At 31.3% G+C, this 15,070-nt stretch overlaps 1 protein-coding gene across 1 annotated transcript in view; it reads left to right on the top strand.

The window, feature by feature from the left end:
• The first annotated feature begins 12,406 nt into the window (after window positions 1–12,406).
• Window positions 12,407–15,070, top strand: part of LOC110112939 (phosphoglucan phosphatase LSF2, chloroplastic) — a 45,494-nt gene continuing 42,830 nt past the window's right edge. Inside the window, exon 1 of the mRNA XM_020845331.2 lies at window positions 12,407–12,821. Coding sequence (XP_020700990.1) covers window positions 12,566–12,821 — 256 coding nt within the window. The 5' untranslated portion in view covers window positions 12,407–12,565. The remainder of the gene's footprint in view (window positions 12,822–15,070) is intronic.

Here is a 15,070-nt window from a genome sequence, read left to right as displayed (position 1 = left end):
TATGAAAATATTAACAAAGGAAATAACTTAGAACATAGAAATGAATAACATATTAATGGAAGACATATCATTAGTCGATTTAGTATCACTTGAACTTATAATTTGTTTATCATATGCCTCATGATCACTATTTCCCTCACTAAATCTATCAACTTCTTCCCACTAGATATCATTAAGATGCAAGCTAAGTACTATGTAGTTATCTATGGACAGTTGCCTAAATTTTGCACTTTTTCTTCTAATGCATGACTTGTATAATATTATTATTTCTCACTAGACATTTGCAAGAGGTTATACCTTTTTTTGTTGATATTATTCTTGTTGATAAGACTAGAGAGTGAGTTGAAGGTAAACTTGAATTATGGATGTCTAACTTAGAATGTAAAGGTTCTCGCTTGAGTTATTTTAAAACATGAATATATATAGTGTAATTTTAGTAGTAATACACTTAGTGAGGGGATTGTGAATTTGAGCGATAAAGTCATTAATAAGAGTACATGTTTTCTATATATTGAATATCTTGTTCAGAGTGAAGGTAAAATATATATGGATATTATCAACAGAAATCAAGTTGGATGGTTGAAGTGGAGGAATGCATCAGGATTGTTGTGTTATAGAAAAGTCCCCCTCAAACTTAAGGGATCTATATGGAGGTAGTGAGACCTGCAATGCTTTATTAAAAGAGAAGCATAATACTAAGTTAAGTTTTGCAACGACAAGTCATCTTAGATGGTTTGGTCACTTAAAATGATGGTCTTTCGATGACTCGGTTAAGAAAGTATAGGTATAAGATTTTACTTATATTAAGAAAGGTAGAGACATATCTAAGAAGACTTGACTTAAAAAAATCAAAAATGATATTTCTTTATTAGATTTAAATTAGATTTAAGCTACATATTTTCTAATAATTCATTTCACAACTATGTAAGGAACTTTTGCTTTCACATCCAAATGACTATCCAATAAGAGATATATTTGATGTATAACATATTGTTACCGGGTCGAAGATGATTGACATATAGAATTTATGTAGGGAGTTGAAGCTTTTATTCAAGTTGCATCTCAACTATCTTCGTTTAAGTTCAATGTATTGTTTAGATGTTCATATTTGAAGCATAAAAATTAAGCATTCCTTAAGCTAGATGATGTAAATGTTCATTTATATCATAGGATATATATTCTAGACAACTAGATTTGAATCTCACATGGCAAGTACGAGCCACACAGAGATACTCATGCTAGTCCATCCATAACTTTTGAAATATTTGATGAAGATTAAATGAGTAGATCATACGAAAGACTTATTTTTGATGTAGCAACTCCTAATTTAAGGGATGGTGTTGAAGAGCCATCAAACGCAAAAATTAAAAAATTCTTTGAATTATAATATCCTACTTAAAAACCAATTTAGAATAGTTGCAAAATACATTCAAAACTATTAGTTGATGTAAGGATGCTAAGTATCAAAACTGAATATAATATGTCTCGTGATTGTTTTAATGATTTCATTGATCTTCTTAAGGAAACAAAACCAACAGATAATTTAATCCTCACATATTTGTATCGAACAAAGAAATTAGTATCCAAGTTAGGTCTCACCGCTACGATAATTGATTGTTGTATAAATGGATGTATATTATATTACAAGTATGATACAATAAATGTTTATTATCGCACTTGCAATGCACCTCAATTTAAACCAAACTCAAGAAAATAATACCATCAAAAGAAAGATATTTTATATTACCGTTTATTTTATTTACTGCTTATTCAAATACTTAAGTAGCTCTATGCATTAATGAGTTCGGCATGTCACATGATGTGGCATAAGGAGAAATTAAAATACAGTGGTATTTTTTCTCATCCATTAGATGTTAAAGCATGAAAATGTTTTGATCGAATGCATGCTTCATTTGCTGTTGAGCCACATAAGATAAGATTGGGATTATGTGATGATGATTTTACTCCATACAGCCATGCAGCTTCATCGTACTCTTATTGGTCAATTATACTAACACCATATAACCTTCTATCAGAGAAATGTATGACTATCATGTACATGTTCTTAACACTTATAATACCTATACCACATAATCTAAAAAAAAATGATAATTTTTTGCAACCATTAATTGATGATATGAAGTTATTATGAGAATTGAAAAATATGTTCTCACATATGATACTCAACCAAACAAAATTTTTTCCTTAGAATTGCATTGCTTAGACCATTGGAGATTTTTTAGCTTATGATATGTTATCTAATTGGAGCAGAGCAAAAAATTAACTTGTCCTTATTACATGAAGAATACTAAATCTTTCATACTAAAATATAGAGAAAAAAAAGACTTGATTTGATTGTCATTGTATGTTCCTACCTGTTGATCATTTTTTTAGAAGAAATAAAAAAAAAACATTTGTTAAAAATAAAGTTAAGAGGTCACCTCCTCCATCTAAATTAAGTGGTGATGTCGTACAACAAAAAATTTTTGGCTTTTCATCAATTATTGATTTTTCAATATTATCGGAGTATAAATTTTTTGGATATAGTGTTCAACATAATTAGATTAAAAAAAATATTTGCTGGACATTATCATATTATAGAACAAATTTTATAAGGCATAATATGGATGTTATGCATATTAAGAATAACTTATGGACAATATTTTTAATAAAATTATCGATGTTAAAGGCAAGAGCAAAGATAATGCCGAAGCTAGAATGAACATAAGAGATTACTGCTAGCAATTAAATCTTTAGTTATTAATAACCAGCGATGGAAAATTAATGAAGTCCAAAGCACCTTACTCTTTCTTGTTAGAGCAAAAAGGATCAATATATCAATAGTTTCAATATTTAAAAATGACTGATGTATATGGATCAAATTTAAGCCGATGTGTAAACCTTAAATTTACGGGATTATTTGAACTAAAAATTCATGATTGCCACATAATTATTGAGGTTCTTCTTTCGATCATAATATGTTTGTTACAATATTACATATCGAATTCATTGACAGAACTTAGCATTTTTTTCAAAGACCTATGTTCACATAAACTAACCAAAGATGCTTTACGGAGAAGCGATGAGAACATACTAATCATCCAATACAAGTTAGAAAAAAAAAATTTTGCTCAGAATTCTTTAATTATATGGAACATCTTTCGATCCATTTACCTTATGAAGCTAGAGTTGATGGACCTGTGCAATATCATTTGATGTACCCTTTTAAGATGTAAAATGTATTTTTAATATGTTGTCTTAAATATTTTTAATGGTAACTGATAATTATAATCATCTAGCAAATATTTGAACAAGTTGAAAAAATATGTTAAGAATAAAATACGACTAGAATGGTCGACATGTGAAGCATATTTGTCTCAAGAAACACCCACTTCTACTCCTACTACTTTGAGCCCCATATAAGGAGTACAAAAATAAAGATTTGTTGTAACATAAAAAAGACTTCGAGTCTTCAACGTAGAAGAACAATCATAACATGCACTATCAGTCTTTAGAATTCATAACAAGCCTTGTGGCAAATGTGTTGAAAGGTTCCTCTACAATTTAGAAATCAAAATAATAACATTATGTGTTGTTGAATTGTGAATAAATCCAACCAATCTTAGAGTAAGTTATTTCATAATGTGCAAAATAAGTCATATTTATTTTAAATACTTAAGTCTTATTTGAATGATTTGTCACCAGGAATTTTATAAGCAATTTGCCTCTAATAGATACTACAAATGTTGAGCAACTTGTTGCAAATAAATTTTTAGCTTGGTTTATTTCTTATGTGAGCTCTTAAATTTCAATTTTTTTTATTAATTTACATATTATTTAATACTAAAGCCTTATTTTTGGGATTTTAAATGATTTTATGAAGTTTGAGAAAATTTTCATCGCATAATTTTTATATATTATAAAATGAGTAATTATAAGCATTTTGACTGTTAAAAATCAAAATTTCAACTATTGGTTTAAAATGTGTGGATTTTCATGTATATTACTATATATATTGATTTTTATGAAAAGGATCATAAAATGATATAAGTGTCAAAATGATGTGATAAACATTCCATGTAAATGATTTCCTGAAATGCTTTTTATTGAATGTGCATATATTTTTATCCCATGCATATCATTAGAATTGTTGTACATATGTCACTTCTATTCATTCGTGTATTAAGTTAAATATTAATCTTACATGTTACAATATTGATATCTTTATATTCATATAATACATTGCATCGCCATACATTGCATATTCATATGGCGAATATGATGAATGTGGGAGATATTCGAGTGCACTATAAGCTAAGTTACAAAGGTCCTTACATGTACATGTTTATGTTTCCTCCATCTATCATACATATATGTGAGATGATTAAGTGGAGTTATAAGCATAATTGAACACGTTTCCATTTATTATGTACATGTGTGAGACCAAGTTGAGGTATAAGTGAAAGTAAAGTTCCAAGCAAACATCGGGACATGTGCGTGTTATATTGCAAGTTCATTAATTAATGCACCAATACTCATGAAAGTCAAGTTAATGTTCAAGAATATTTCTAATGTTAATGCTTAGTTCAAGAAAAAAAGTTTAAGTTTAGAAAAGTTCCAAGACAATGTATCTGATATACATGTCTAAGTTTAGGTAACATATATATTATCTTTATGATAAAGTACAATGTATATGTACAAGTAAATTTAATATTAATATTTTATGAATGACATAGTTATCCTCTTTTACACTCATAAATGTTACCTAAATTAAATTGTGAAATATTTTATTATTTTGTGTATTTATATAAATACAAATGTGAACTTTGATTTCTCTAATAAGATTTCAGGTAGCTTATTGAGCAAGAAGTATGCTCATTCTTTTATTTACATGTTATTTTAATAAAGCAACAAAGGAGAAGAAGAAGCTAAATAGTTTGGGAGTTAATAAAGTTAGAATATAAAGATAAGTTCAATTATATGTATTTAGTTTTGTTAATCTAATCAATCAATTACATTGAAATGTACTGGATTAATGTATATAATTCTTTTAGAATGAAATGAGACTATTAACTATATTTTACTTTCTAAAAGTTTGAATATGTGGTAGATCAATTGTATATAAATTTTGATGATGAGAAAAATAGGGTTAAGTACAATTCTTTCATTATACATTGAGGAATGACAACTCATTTGTGAAATGACTTATAAGACCTATGTAACTGCTTAACCATTATGTTTGATCTCCTTCCCTATTATGGATAGTTCAATTATTCTTAGTTAAAAGACTATTCTTTGAGAGAATTTTTTAGTCAAAATATCATTCTTATCTTTAATACCACTACTAATTATAACATTGATATTGTTTGAAGGAATGGTTCTTAGGTTCTACCTCCATCACATTTGCAACTTCTTCAGGATTATACTTATCATCTAAAATAACTTTCTATCTCTCATGGTTGTGATAAGCATTTTAGAAGTGAAAGACTCATTCATTTGTTTTAATACCAAAAGAAGCTATTTTTTCATGATATTTTGGAGGCTAGTTGGTCTAAATATCTTTTTATTTAAAGGCTATTTACTTAAATTTCTTTTTAATGGCTTTTATAAGATACTGAAGCAACTTATTTATTTATCTAGTGTGGCATGATTATGGATGATACATAATTTCTTTGCAACCTGGGTAACAAGAGTCATACATATCTTAGTCTGACATTGTTGTGGAGGAGCATCATTTGTTATGTGAAAGGCCTCTATGACCACCGCAACATTACACTCCCGACAATGATGCATTGCCCTAGAGACCACGTAGGAGATGTTAGCTGGGCTTATATTTGTACTACATATGATGTTAGTTTTTGATGTTAGCACTATCATGGATTATGTATTTGATTATGCTTATTTTATGTCGTGGACATTTTTATATTTATTTTTCTTTAATAACTTTTGTTTATATTATTATGTTAAAGAATATTAAGTAAAGAAGCAGAATAAATGCTAACTGAGTTTGATGGAAACATCTGAGTTAATATGGATATTCTACTTTTATTATTCTATGCAACACTCATTTTCATATTTATTTGGTTTCAAAATTTTATTTTTTAATTTCTTAGAAAATCTCACTTTAAAGCCAATACAATATAACATAAACTCAATGCTAATACCGTACAAATGAGGATACTAAACTATATTGGAGAACTTTTACAATACATAATAAAAGCAAATAATAAGAATAATAATACACGGGTTTACCAATTACCACTACAAGAGAAAGCAAACCTAAAGACTTAAAAAGATGTCAACAAATACATTCTATTATACATTTCAAATTATCATATGCAGGCGAGCTTGGAGTTGTGTATGAGTTGGACAACATTTGAAGTGGTACTCAAATTTCTATTGAATATAATGTATATCTGCTGCATTTAGAAACTTTAGGAACTCCTTATCTCATGTCACAAGAACTCTCATAAGCTTTTTATAGGACTCTAAGATGAATTCATCCTCTCCATGATGCCATGCGTGAAAAAGAATACGGTGATCTACATCGACCATTGAGCTTTCAACGATTTACTCAACACAACATTCTTTGTCGCATCTGATATCATGAATCCACCCCTTGAAAAAATGCAACAAAATAAAACCCAAATATCTTCCATGAACCATTGTTGTATATATCTCTAAGATCATCGCCCGCCCTGTACAACTTAACTTTCATAATTTCATCATGCACATGACACAATATGCAATATTCATCTTCACTCTAGAAATGCATGCAATACTGAAAAATTTCATCTGATTTAAAAATTATCTTATAAAAATGTTGTGATGCACTGGAACAAATGGAGGAAAAATTATAATTTTTTTCTAAAAATATTTTGTTATTAAAGTAGCGTTAAGATTAAATATAATTTTCTATGGTGGAGTGATGCGTATTTTGGATTTATTTATTATATAAAGGATATGTTTGTAGTAATAGTAGTCATTCTAGTTATTTGTTTTGAGTAGAAATAAGAAAGTCTTAACTAATAATTATGTATATTAACAATGCGATTGCTTAGTTTTTCTTAGTGAAACATAGAAGTTCAATAATGAGTGGCCGAGGAGCATCCTTCATGGTAATGTATGGAGCTCGGCTTTAAAAGAGTAGATGATTATGGGAAGTCTTACATGGATTGGATGTTGTACCACATGGCCTACATTTCTTATGGGAGAGTAGGAGATGTTACATAGTTATTGAGTAGCATCTTGGTGATGGCAATGACTATACAGTGCATCAGTGCCTGCAATGATACAAGCCATACGCTACACTATCCATGTTGAAGGCTCCTATTGAGCTTCCCACCACGTCATACCCCAAAGCTTCCTCAGAGCACCTTCTAGTACACAAATATTAAACCCAACATCATGTTACTATACAATAAAATTCAAATTTATTAAATTACTTATGTTGTTATTGTAGAGAGACTTCTTCCTTAGTACTGAGCGAGCTTTGCAACATCTCTTCAACGACACTGAAGATACGCAAAAGTAGCGGGGCATAAATACAGTGGTGGAGCTTTGCCGTGGATTGCTCTTCCAGATGCATATTAAGGACCAACAATCATTTTAATGATAAACTGTACATGTTACACCACTCACCATGAGCTAGGATGCTCCTGATCCTTACATTGGATTTGTTGGCCCGTCGTATCCTGTTTAGGGGCCCTCTGAGGATATCAGATGTTGTCAGACCTGCATGCATACATCAACCCAAATTTTGTACCAATCACCATTCAAACGCCTGACATATCTCAATCTGACATTGTTGTGGATGAGCATCATTTGTTATGTGAAAGGCTTATACGACCACCGCAACATTACACTCCAGACAGTGATGCTTGCCCCAGAGACCACGTAGGAGATGTTAGCTAGGCTTATATTTGTATTACATATAATGTTAGTTTTTGATGATGTTAGCACTATCATGAATTATGTATTTGATTATGCTTATTTTATGCCGTGAACATTTATATATTTATTTTGCTTTGATAACTTTTGTTTATATTATTAATTTAAAAAATATTTATTTAAGAAAAGAAGCAGAATAAATGCTAACTGAGTTTAATGGAAACATCTGAGTTAATATGGATATTCTACTTTTATTATTCTATGCAACACTCATTTTCATATATATATTTGGCTTCAACATTTTGTTTTTAAATTTTTTTAGAAAATCTTAATTTAAAGACAATACAATATAACATAAACTTAATGCTAATACCGTACAAATGAGGATACTAAACTCAATTGGAGAACTTTTACAATACATAGTAAAAGCAAATAATAAGAATAATAATACACAGGTTTATCAATTACTACTATAAGAGAAAACAAACCTAAAGACTTAAAAAAATGTCAACAAATACATTCAATTAGACATTTCAAATTATCATATGCACGCGAGCTTGGAGTTGTGTATGAGTTGGACAACATTTGAAGTGATACTCAAATTTCTGTTGAATATACTGTCTATCTGCTGCATTCATAAACTCCTTATCTCATGTCACAACAACTCTCATAAGCTTTTTATGGGACTCTAACATGAATTCATCCTCTCCACGATGCCATGCATGAACAAGAATACGGTGATCTACATCAACCATTGAGCTTTCAACGATCTACTCAACACAACCTTTTTTGTCACATATGATATCACGAATCCACCCCTTGAAAAAATGCAACGGAACAAAACCCCACTATCTTCCATGAACCACTGTTGTAGATATCTCTAAGATCACCGCCCGCCCTGTACAACTTAACTTTCGTAACTTCATCATGCACACAACACAATATTCAATATTCATCTGCGCTCTAGAAATGCATGCAATACCGAAAAATTTCATCAGCTTTAGCCTCTCTTTAAGGATGTCATCAGTAGGTAGTGCCAAACTTTCTTTCAAACGACTACTACCCTCTTGAATCATCCGCTTCGTGGGAGTTGTGTGAATCAAATCCATAACCGGTGAATGCATTATGAAGTACTATATAAGAAGTTGCAGAATTTTTCAAACTAACTTAAGCCTGAGGGAGCCTTACACTACATATTTATACTCAAATGAAACATTGTTGAGTAAGATAGCTTAAATAAAATAAAAATAAAAATTTGGCAAAAAATCATATATATAATGACAAAAATAATAAAGATGACATTGATAAGACTAACTGATGAAACAACACATTTTTATAACTCAATTCATATGTCTTAAATCATATATGTCACAATTATCGTAATATCCAATTCCATCAAATAGCAAATTCCTTATTTTTTTATAAAAAAATTATGATGTTAGTTGCCCATTGAATGGATGACTTACATAAGTCGTCGATTACGTGGTCAACTTATGTCAACTTAATGTTCTTTTGGGAACAGTTAGCTGACAAAAATGCCAGTTTAGCACAAGTCACCATTTAAACGGTGACTTTGTTTGCTTTTAATTTTTTTAAACAAACTTAAACGTTTAATATAAATTTTAAGAGATTTTTATCTACATAACACCTAAAATTATTGAAAATACATATTTAACATCTAAACTTCTATATTTACTTATACCACCTAAAATTTCTTTTTCCTTCTATTCTACCACTCCATTGAAGCGATGAGATACTTGTATTCATTGTGAAAGGATGCCATTGACAAGGAAAACAGTCGTTGATAGTGATTTTTCACAGAAGGTTTAAATGAAATGTTAGAATTGATTAAAAGAGGGGTTTTAGGTGGTATATTAATAAATATAAAAGTTTAGGTGTAAAATATATATTTTTAATAGTTTAGAATGTTATATATGTAAAAATCTCAAATTTTAAATGTGCTTAGTCTAAAAATATTCCCCTCAAAATTTCACGAGCATGAAATTACCTCTTAAAAAAAGGGAAAATTACATACATACCACTATATACTTAATATTTTACATATCTAACACCTCATACATTAATATTACATATTTACCACTTAAATCCCTACTTTATATCGTTTCTACCACTCCATCTAACGCCTAATCACGACGTTTATGCCTTCCCGCCCCATACCTGTGACGGACGGACGGACGGACGTATTTCTTCCCGCCGAAATCCCCGTTGCCGCTAATTCTCTCATATTTTCTTTTGTCGGACATCTCGCCATTTTCGACCATCTGAAGCCGAAACTGTTCCTGATCGCATTGTTCTGCACGGTAATGTCTTCCGTCGTATTTCCTTCAGGGTTGCTACAATGGCACTAATAAGAACTGCTACAGAAATTTGAAGATTTTTTTTTAAATAAATAAAAGTACTATAGCTTTTGTGGATAAACAAACATAGATGCATGCACTTATTTTTACCTTCACGGCTGTTACAATGGCATTAATAAGCACTGCTACAGACATGATATGGATTTTTTTTTTAAATAAATAAAAGCACTGTAGCTTTTGTGGATAAACAAACAGAGATTCATGCACTTATTTTAAAACTTCCATGGCATTAATAAGCATTGTTTGTTGTTTGAAACAGAAATTTGAAGGAAATTGTGTATTTATTCGAAGCAAATACAGATGTGTTCCAAGACGACCGATTCTGTAAGTGTTCAATGATTCATATACAAGACTTCATAAATGTTCAAATAACATTTTAACCATTGTTACTGTAGGCTTATGGTGACAAATTGATACTCCATTCAATTCTGCACATAAGCATTGCTCTTGTCATATCATAAGCATTGCTATTGCCACATACTCCATTCTGCACTGGAGCTCCGAATTTATTTTGACATCTTATATTGGAACTACCAGGTCAGCCTGGAGTTAATACCGGATATTGGAACTACCAGGTTATACAAATATTGGAACTACCGGATTTTGACATCCCAACTGGAGCTAATACCAGATTTTCACATCCGAACGAAACTGGTCCGGAACTGGAGCTTTCATCTTATATTGTTGTTATAAATGCTAAAAAGTAATTAGATGACAATGCAACTGTGAAAGAATCACATTAGTCAAACTTCATATATATAATTTGGGATTCAAATACAAACTAACATTAAACCAACAAGTACTCCATTGCACAAAGTTTTTTAATTCCACAAAAGCTGAAAATACATAATTCCTTTTCATACAATAGAAGGAGATAATTTCTCCAAGATACACCAAAGTTTGCTTCGCATTCCACAAAAGCAAGCACAACATATGCTTGAACACAACATAACACTAACCAAAATAAACTCGAGCTGTAATGTCGATAAAAACCATCACTAGCAAAACTTTCAACATAAGACGAATTGAGTCAAAATTCTTAGAATTCCTTGCTTCATATGCCTTCAATTCGTAATGTGTGACATAAGATGGGTCTTCTAGCTCATCCACCCATTTAAAGTAACTGCAGTCGTCCTCACTTCTATTATAAACACACCTATAAAACTGCCTTCCACTGTTGTGTCCTCGGTGGCAGGTAAACAAGACACATTTTAGATGACAATGACAGTACACCTTAGAATGTTGCGGCATGTTTTTCACAACGGAAGAACTCATTAAAACTTTTGCAAAACCTGAAAATATGCACAACAGCAGATTTATGCATAAGCAAATATCGATTTATAAATTAATAAGAAAGAAAATTTCATAAATCTATACTTATAAAAAAGGTTTTCAAACACGAAATCGTTACATAAGCAAATGCCGCAGTAGGAGATTTTGAAGCTATAATACTTCAGTTTTTACTAGCTACAAAATCATTTTAAAGTCCGGTAAAGAACCTTCCTAGGAAAAGCTAACAAAATCATTTTCAAGGAAATAATTTAGGAATGAAGAACGGCAAACTTGAACGAGGTCCGGCAATATTTAACGAAAATCAATGTGTAGGTGACGAACAACAAGCTCTCCGAGCAAACCAAATCATTTTGAAAAAAAAATGAGAGAATGCATCAGGAAGACCGGCAAATTTAAACGAGGTCCGACGAATTTTAACGAAACTCATCATTTAGTTGACGGAAAAGAAGCCAGTCTCCGAGCAAAACAAATCATTTTGAACAAAAATGAGAGAATGCATGCGAGCTTACCTTCCTCCCCTTTTGCAAGCTCCGATTCCTCCTTTAGTTCTGCCCTAACCGAGTCTCAGATTCGGGTCCAACAATAAGGCAGAGAAACGTTGTTCGGAAGGCAGAGAAACGTCGTGAGGCGGCGTTAGATGGAGTGGTAGAAACGATATAAAGTAGGGATTTGAGTGGTAAATGTGTAATATTAATGTATAAGATGTTAGATATGTAAAATATTAATTATATAGTGGTATGCATTTAAAAAAAAAAAAAATTGAGAGAGAAAGGAGGAGAGCCGAACTTTTGCATTTGCATTCAAAGAAAATGGCATTACAAAGGCACCACAAAACGATTAAACAAAGACCTGAGCCAACCGGCCCGTATAACAGAGAAGACCTCCTATCCTCCTCAAGGATAAAAAAAAGCCTTGAGGAATAGAGAGAGGGGGAGAGAGAGGGGGAAAGGTTCGATGGGCGAAATGGGGACCATAGGGTAGTCATCGAAAGGATACGGTTAGCGATGGCAGCCATCGATCTCTGCTCTCCCTCTTTCAAAAGCTCGTCTTTCCAACGATTTCGGGGAGAAAAGGCGTCGATCTGCTTGGTATATGGCAGAGCGCTTGCGAAGGATAATCGGAAGAGGGCAGCAACCTGCAATGCCTCAAACAGTTCCCCTGGAGGAGTGAGAAGCGGCAGCAGGAGAAGCAGGATGGAAGACTATAACACAGCAATGAAGAAGATGATGAGGAACCCTTATGAATACCATCACGACCTGGGTATTTTTTTCTCTCCTAATATTATTTTAGGTTTTGTTTAAAAAAACATGATTTTGTTTTTGGGCTCTTGAATTTCGAGGAAACACCGAGATTAGCCTGCGGAGAATTTTCTCCACGGAATGTGTACTGCTGCAAAATCTTAGCAGTATCTTTAACAAGATTGAAACACAAATGGAAATAAAAGAATAAAAAACATCATCTATTAGAAAATAGAAGAGGGAACAAGTAACCTTTATCTGGATCAGCTGTTATTTTTACAAACTATTTGGGACATGAAACTTTAAATGCTGAAGTTGCTTCTGCCTTCATTAGGGGCTATTTAGTAGCAATTTTTTAGCAGAATTTAAATGAGATTTGACTAAATATTCGTAAAACAGTAAAAAAGGAGAACTTAAACTCTACAGAATGTTAAATCCCGTTTCCCTCCTATTTTATGTTAAATCCTGTAGTTACTAAATATAGGGATTTGACTTAAATACTTAGCCTTTCTTCTCAATCACTAACTCCTCTTCACCTTCATATACTGTTGGTCCCTTTGATGCCTTCTCCCAGCTTCCTTCTGTTGTGGCATCCTTGGCATTGATATCTTTCTTCAGAATACACCACTGGCTTCCCGTTGCACCAAAGTAAAGAGTATTAGGGTTAGGTTTATAGCTGTTTATGTACTTTTAGACCTCTAATTTTTTTCTTATTTCCAGGAGAATATATTAGGTTTGAACATTGTATGTAGAGCTATATGTGGATAAAGTGGACACAACTGCATGCTAGCTATATACTCTGATTTTTTTTAATAAGCAAGTATACGCTATACACTCATAGCTTGCCATAAAAAATGGAGTACATAGTTAGTACATAATTGTGTACTCTGATTTATTAGAGTATGCAGCTGTTAAGAATAATGAATCACAAAACTATGGACAAACTAGAGTGCACAACTATATAGTTCAAAAAATTTTGGTAGGTAGTGAGCAAATACCGTGTACTCTCCGCTTACCAAAAAAACCTGAGTACGCAACTAGTATGCACTTGTGTACTTTGATTTATTTGCACATAGCCCTACTTGTGGTGTCTAAAATTAATAATTTCTCCATTTTTTAGGTAACAATGTGCAATAATAATGCTTCTTTCTCGATTGTCATTGTAAATTTTTTTTTTCAATATTTCGTTTTCCAAACATCATCATTATTTGTGATTTGATTTTTTTTCTTAACCATTTTAATTTGTTTATTTGAGTGAACTTATTTACAATTTAATTTGATTAAATGAAAGTTATTGTGTTTAATTAATTTTATAAATTATTAATCAATGATTAGTTGTGATGTTATTTTATGTTAATTATTATTGAGTTAGTCTAATTCAAGAACAACAACAACGATGACAACAAGCCTTTATCCCACTATGTGAGGTTGGAAACATGATGTTTTTTTCTCCATCGTGTTTTAGTTAGAGTCCAATTCTCTTTTAATCTAATAAAAAAAGGTCATTTCTAATACTTTCTAACCAAATTTTTTTTGATCTAAATCTACCATTCTTAACATAGGCCGAATCTATTACATCTACTCTCTTAACTGGGTCATCAAAAGACTGATGTTTTATGTGACCAAATCATTTGAGACGACGCTCTCTAATCTTATTTTTACCACTGCAGCTTTTCAAACCTTTTCACATATATGCCATTTCACATTCTGTCACTGTGTAAAGATGTTCATTTTATGTAATACTTAATTTTATGCTTACCTTTTAATGACCAACATTTTGTGCTATAAATCATTGTTGGTCTTACCACCATGTTATAAAAGATTCCTTTAAGTTTGAGGGATACTTTTCTATCACACAACAGGCCCAAAGAATTCCTCCACTTCAACCTTCCAACTTGGATTCTAATAGTAATATCTCCATCTATTTAACCATTGCTTTGAAAAATAGACTTGATGTATCTAAAATGTGCACTTTTTTAATTACTTGATCGCCCAATATCACAATTCCACCACTAGATTTATTACTACTAAAATTACACTATATATTCGATTTAATATCTACTCAAATAAAAACCTTTAGACTCTAAGATTGACCTTCATAATTCAAGTTTTTCATCAACTTCCTCTCTAGTCTTAGCAATAAGAGGAATATCATTAACAAACAACATAACCAATGTACATCCTCTTGCAAATGTCTAGTAAGAACATCCATGACTAAAGCAAAAAGAAATGGGCTTAAAGCTAATATTTGATGTAATACAATTGGAATAG

The sequence above is a fragment of the Dendrobium catenatum genome, unplaced genomic scaffold (assembly GCF_001605985.2).
Source record: "Dendrobium catenatum unplaced genomic scaffold, ASM160598v2 original_scaffold_61322, whole genome shotgun sequence".
In the NCBI taxonomy this organism is placed as follows: Eukaryota; Viridiplantae; Streptophyta; class Magnoliopsida; order Asparagales; family Orchidaceae; genus Dendrobium; species Dendrobium catenatum.
Note: the sequence above shows the minus strand (reverse complement) of the source record. Positions and strands in the feature narration are given on the sequence as shown.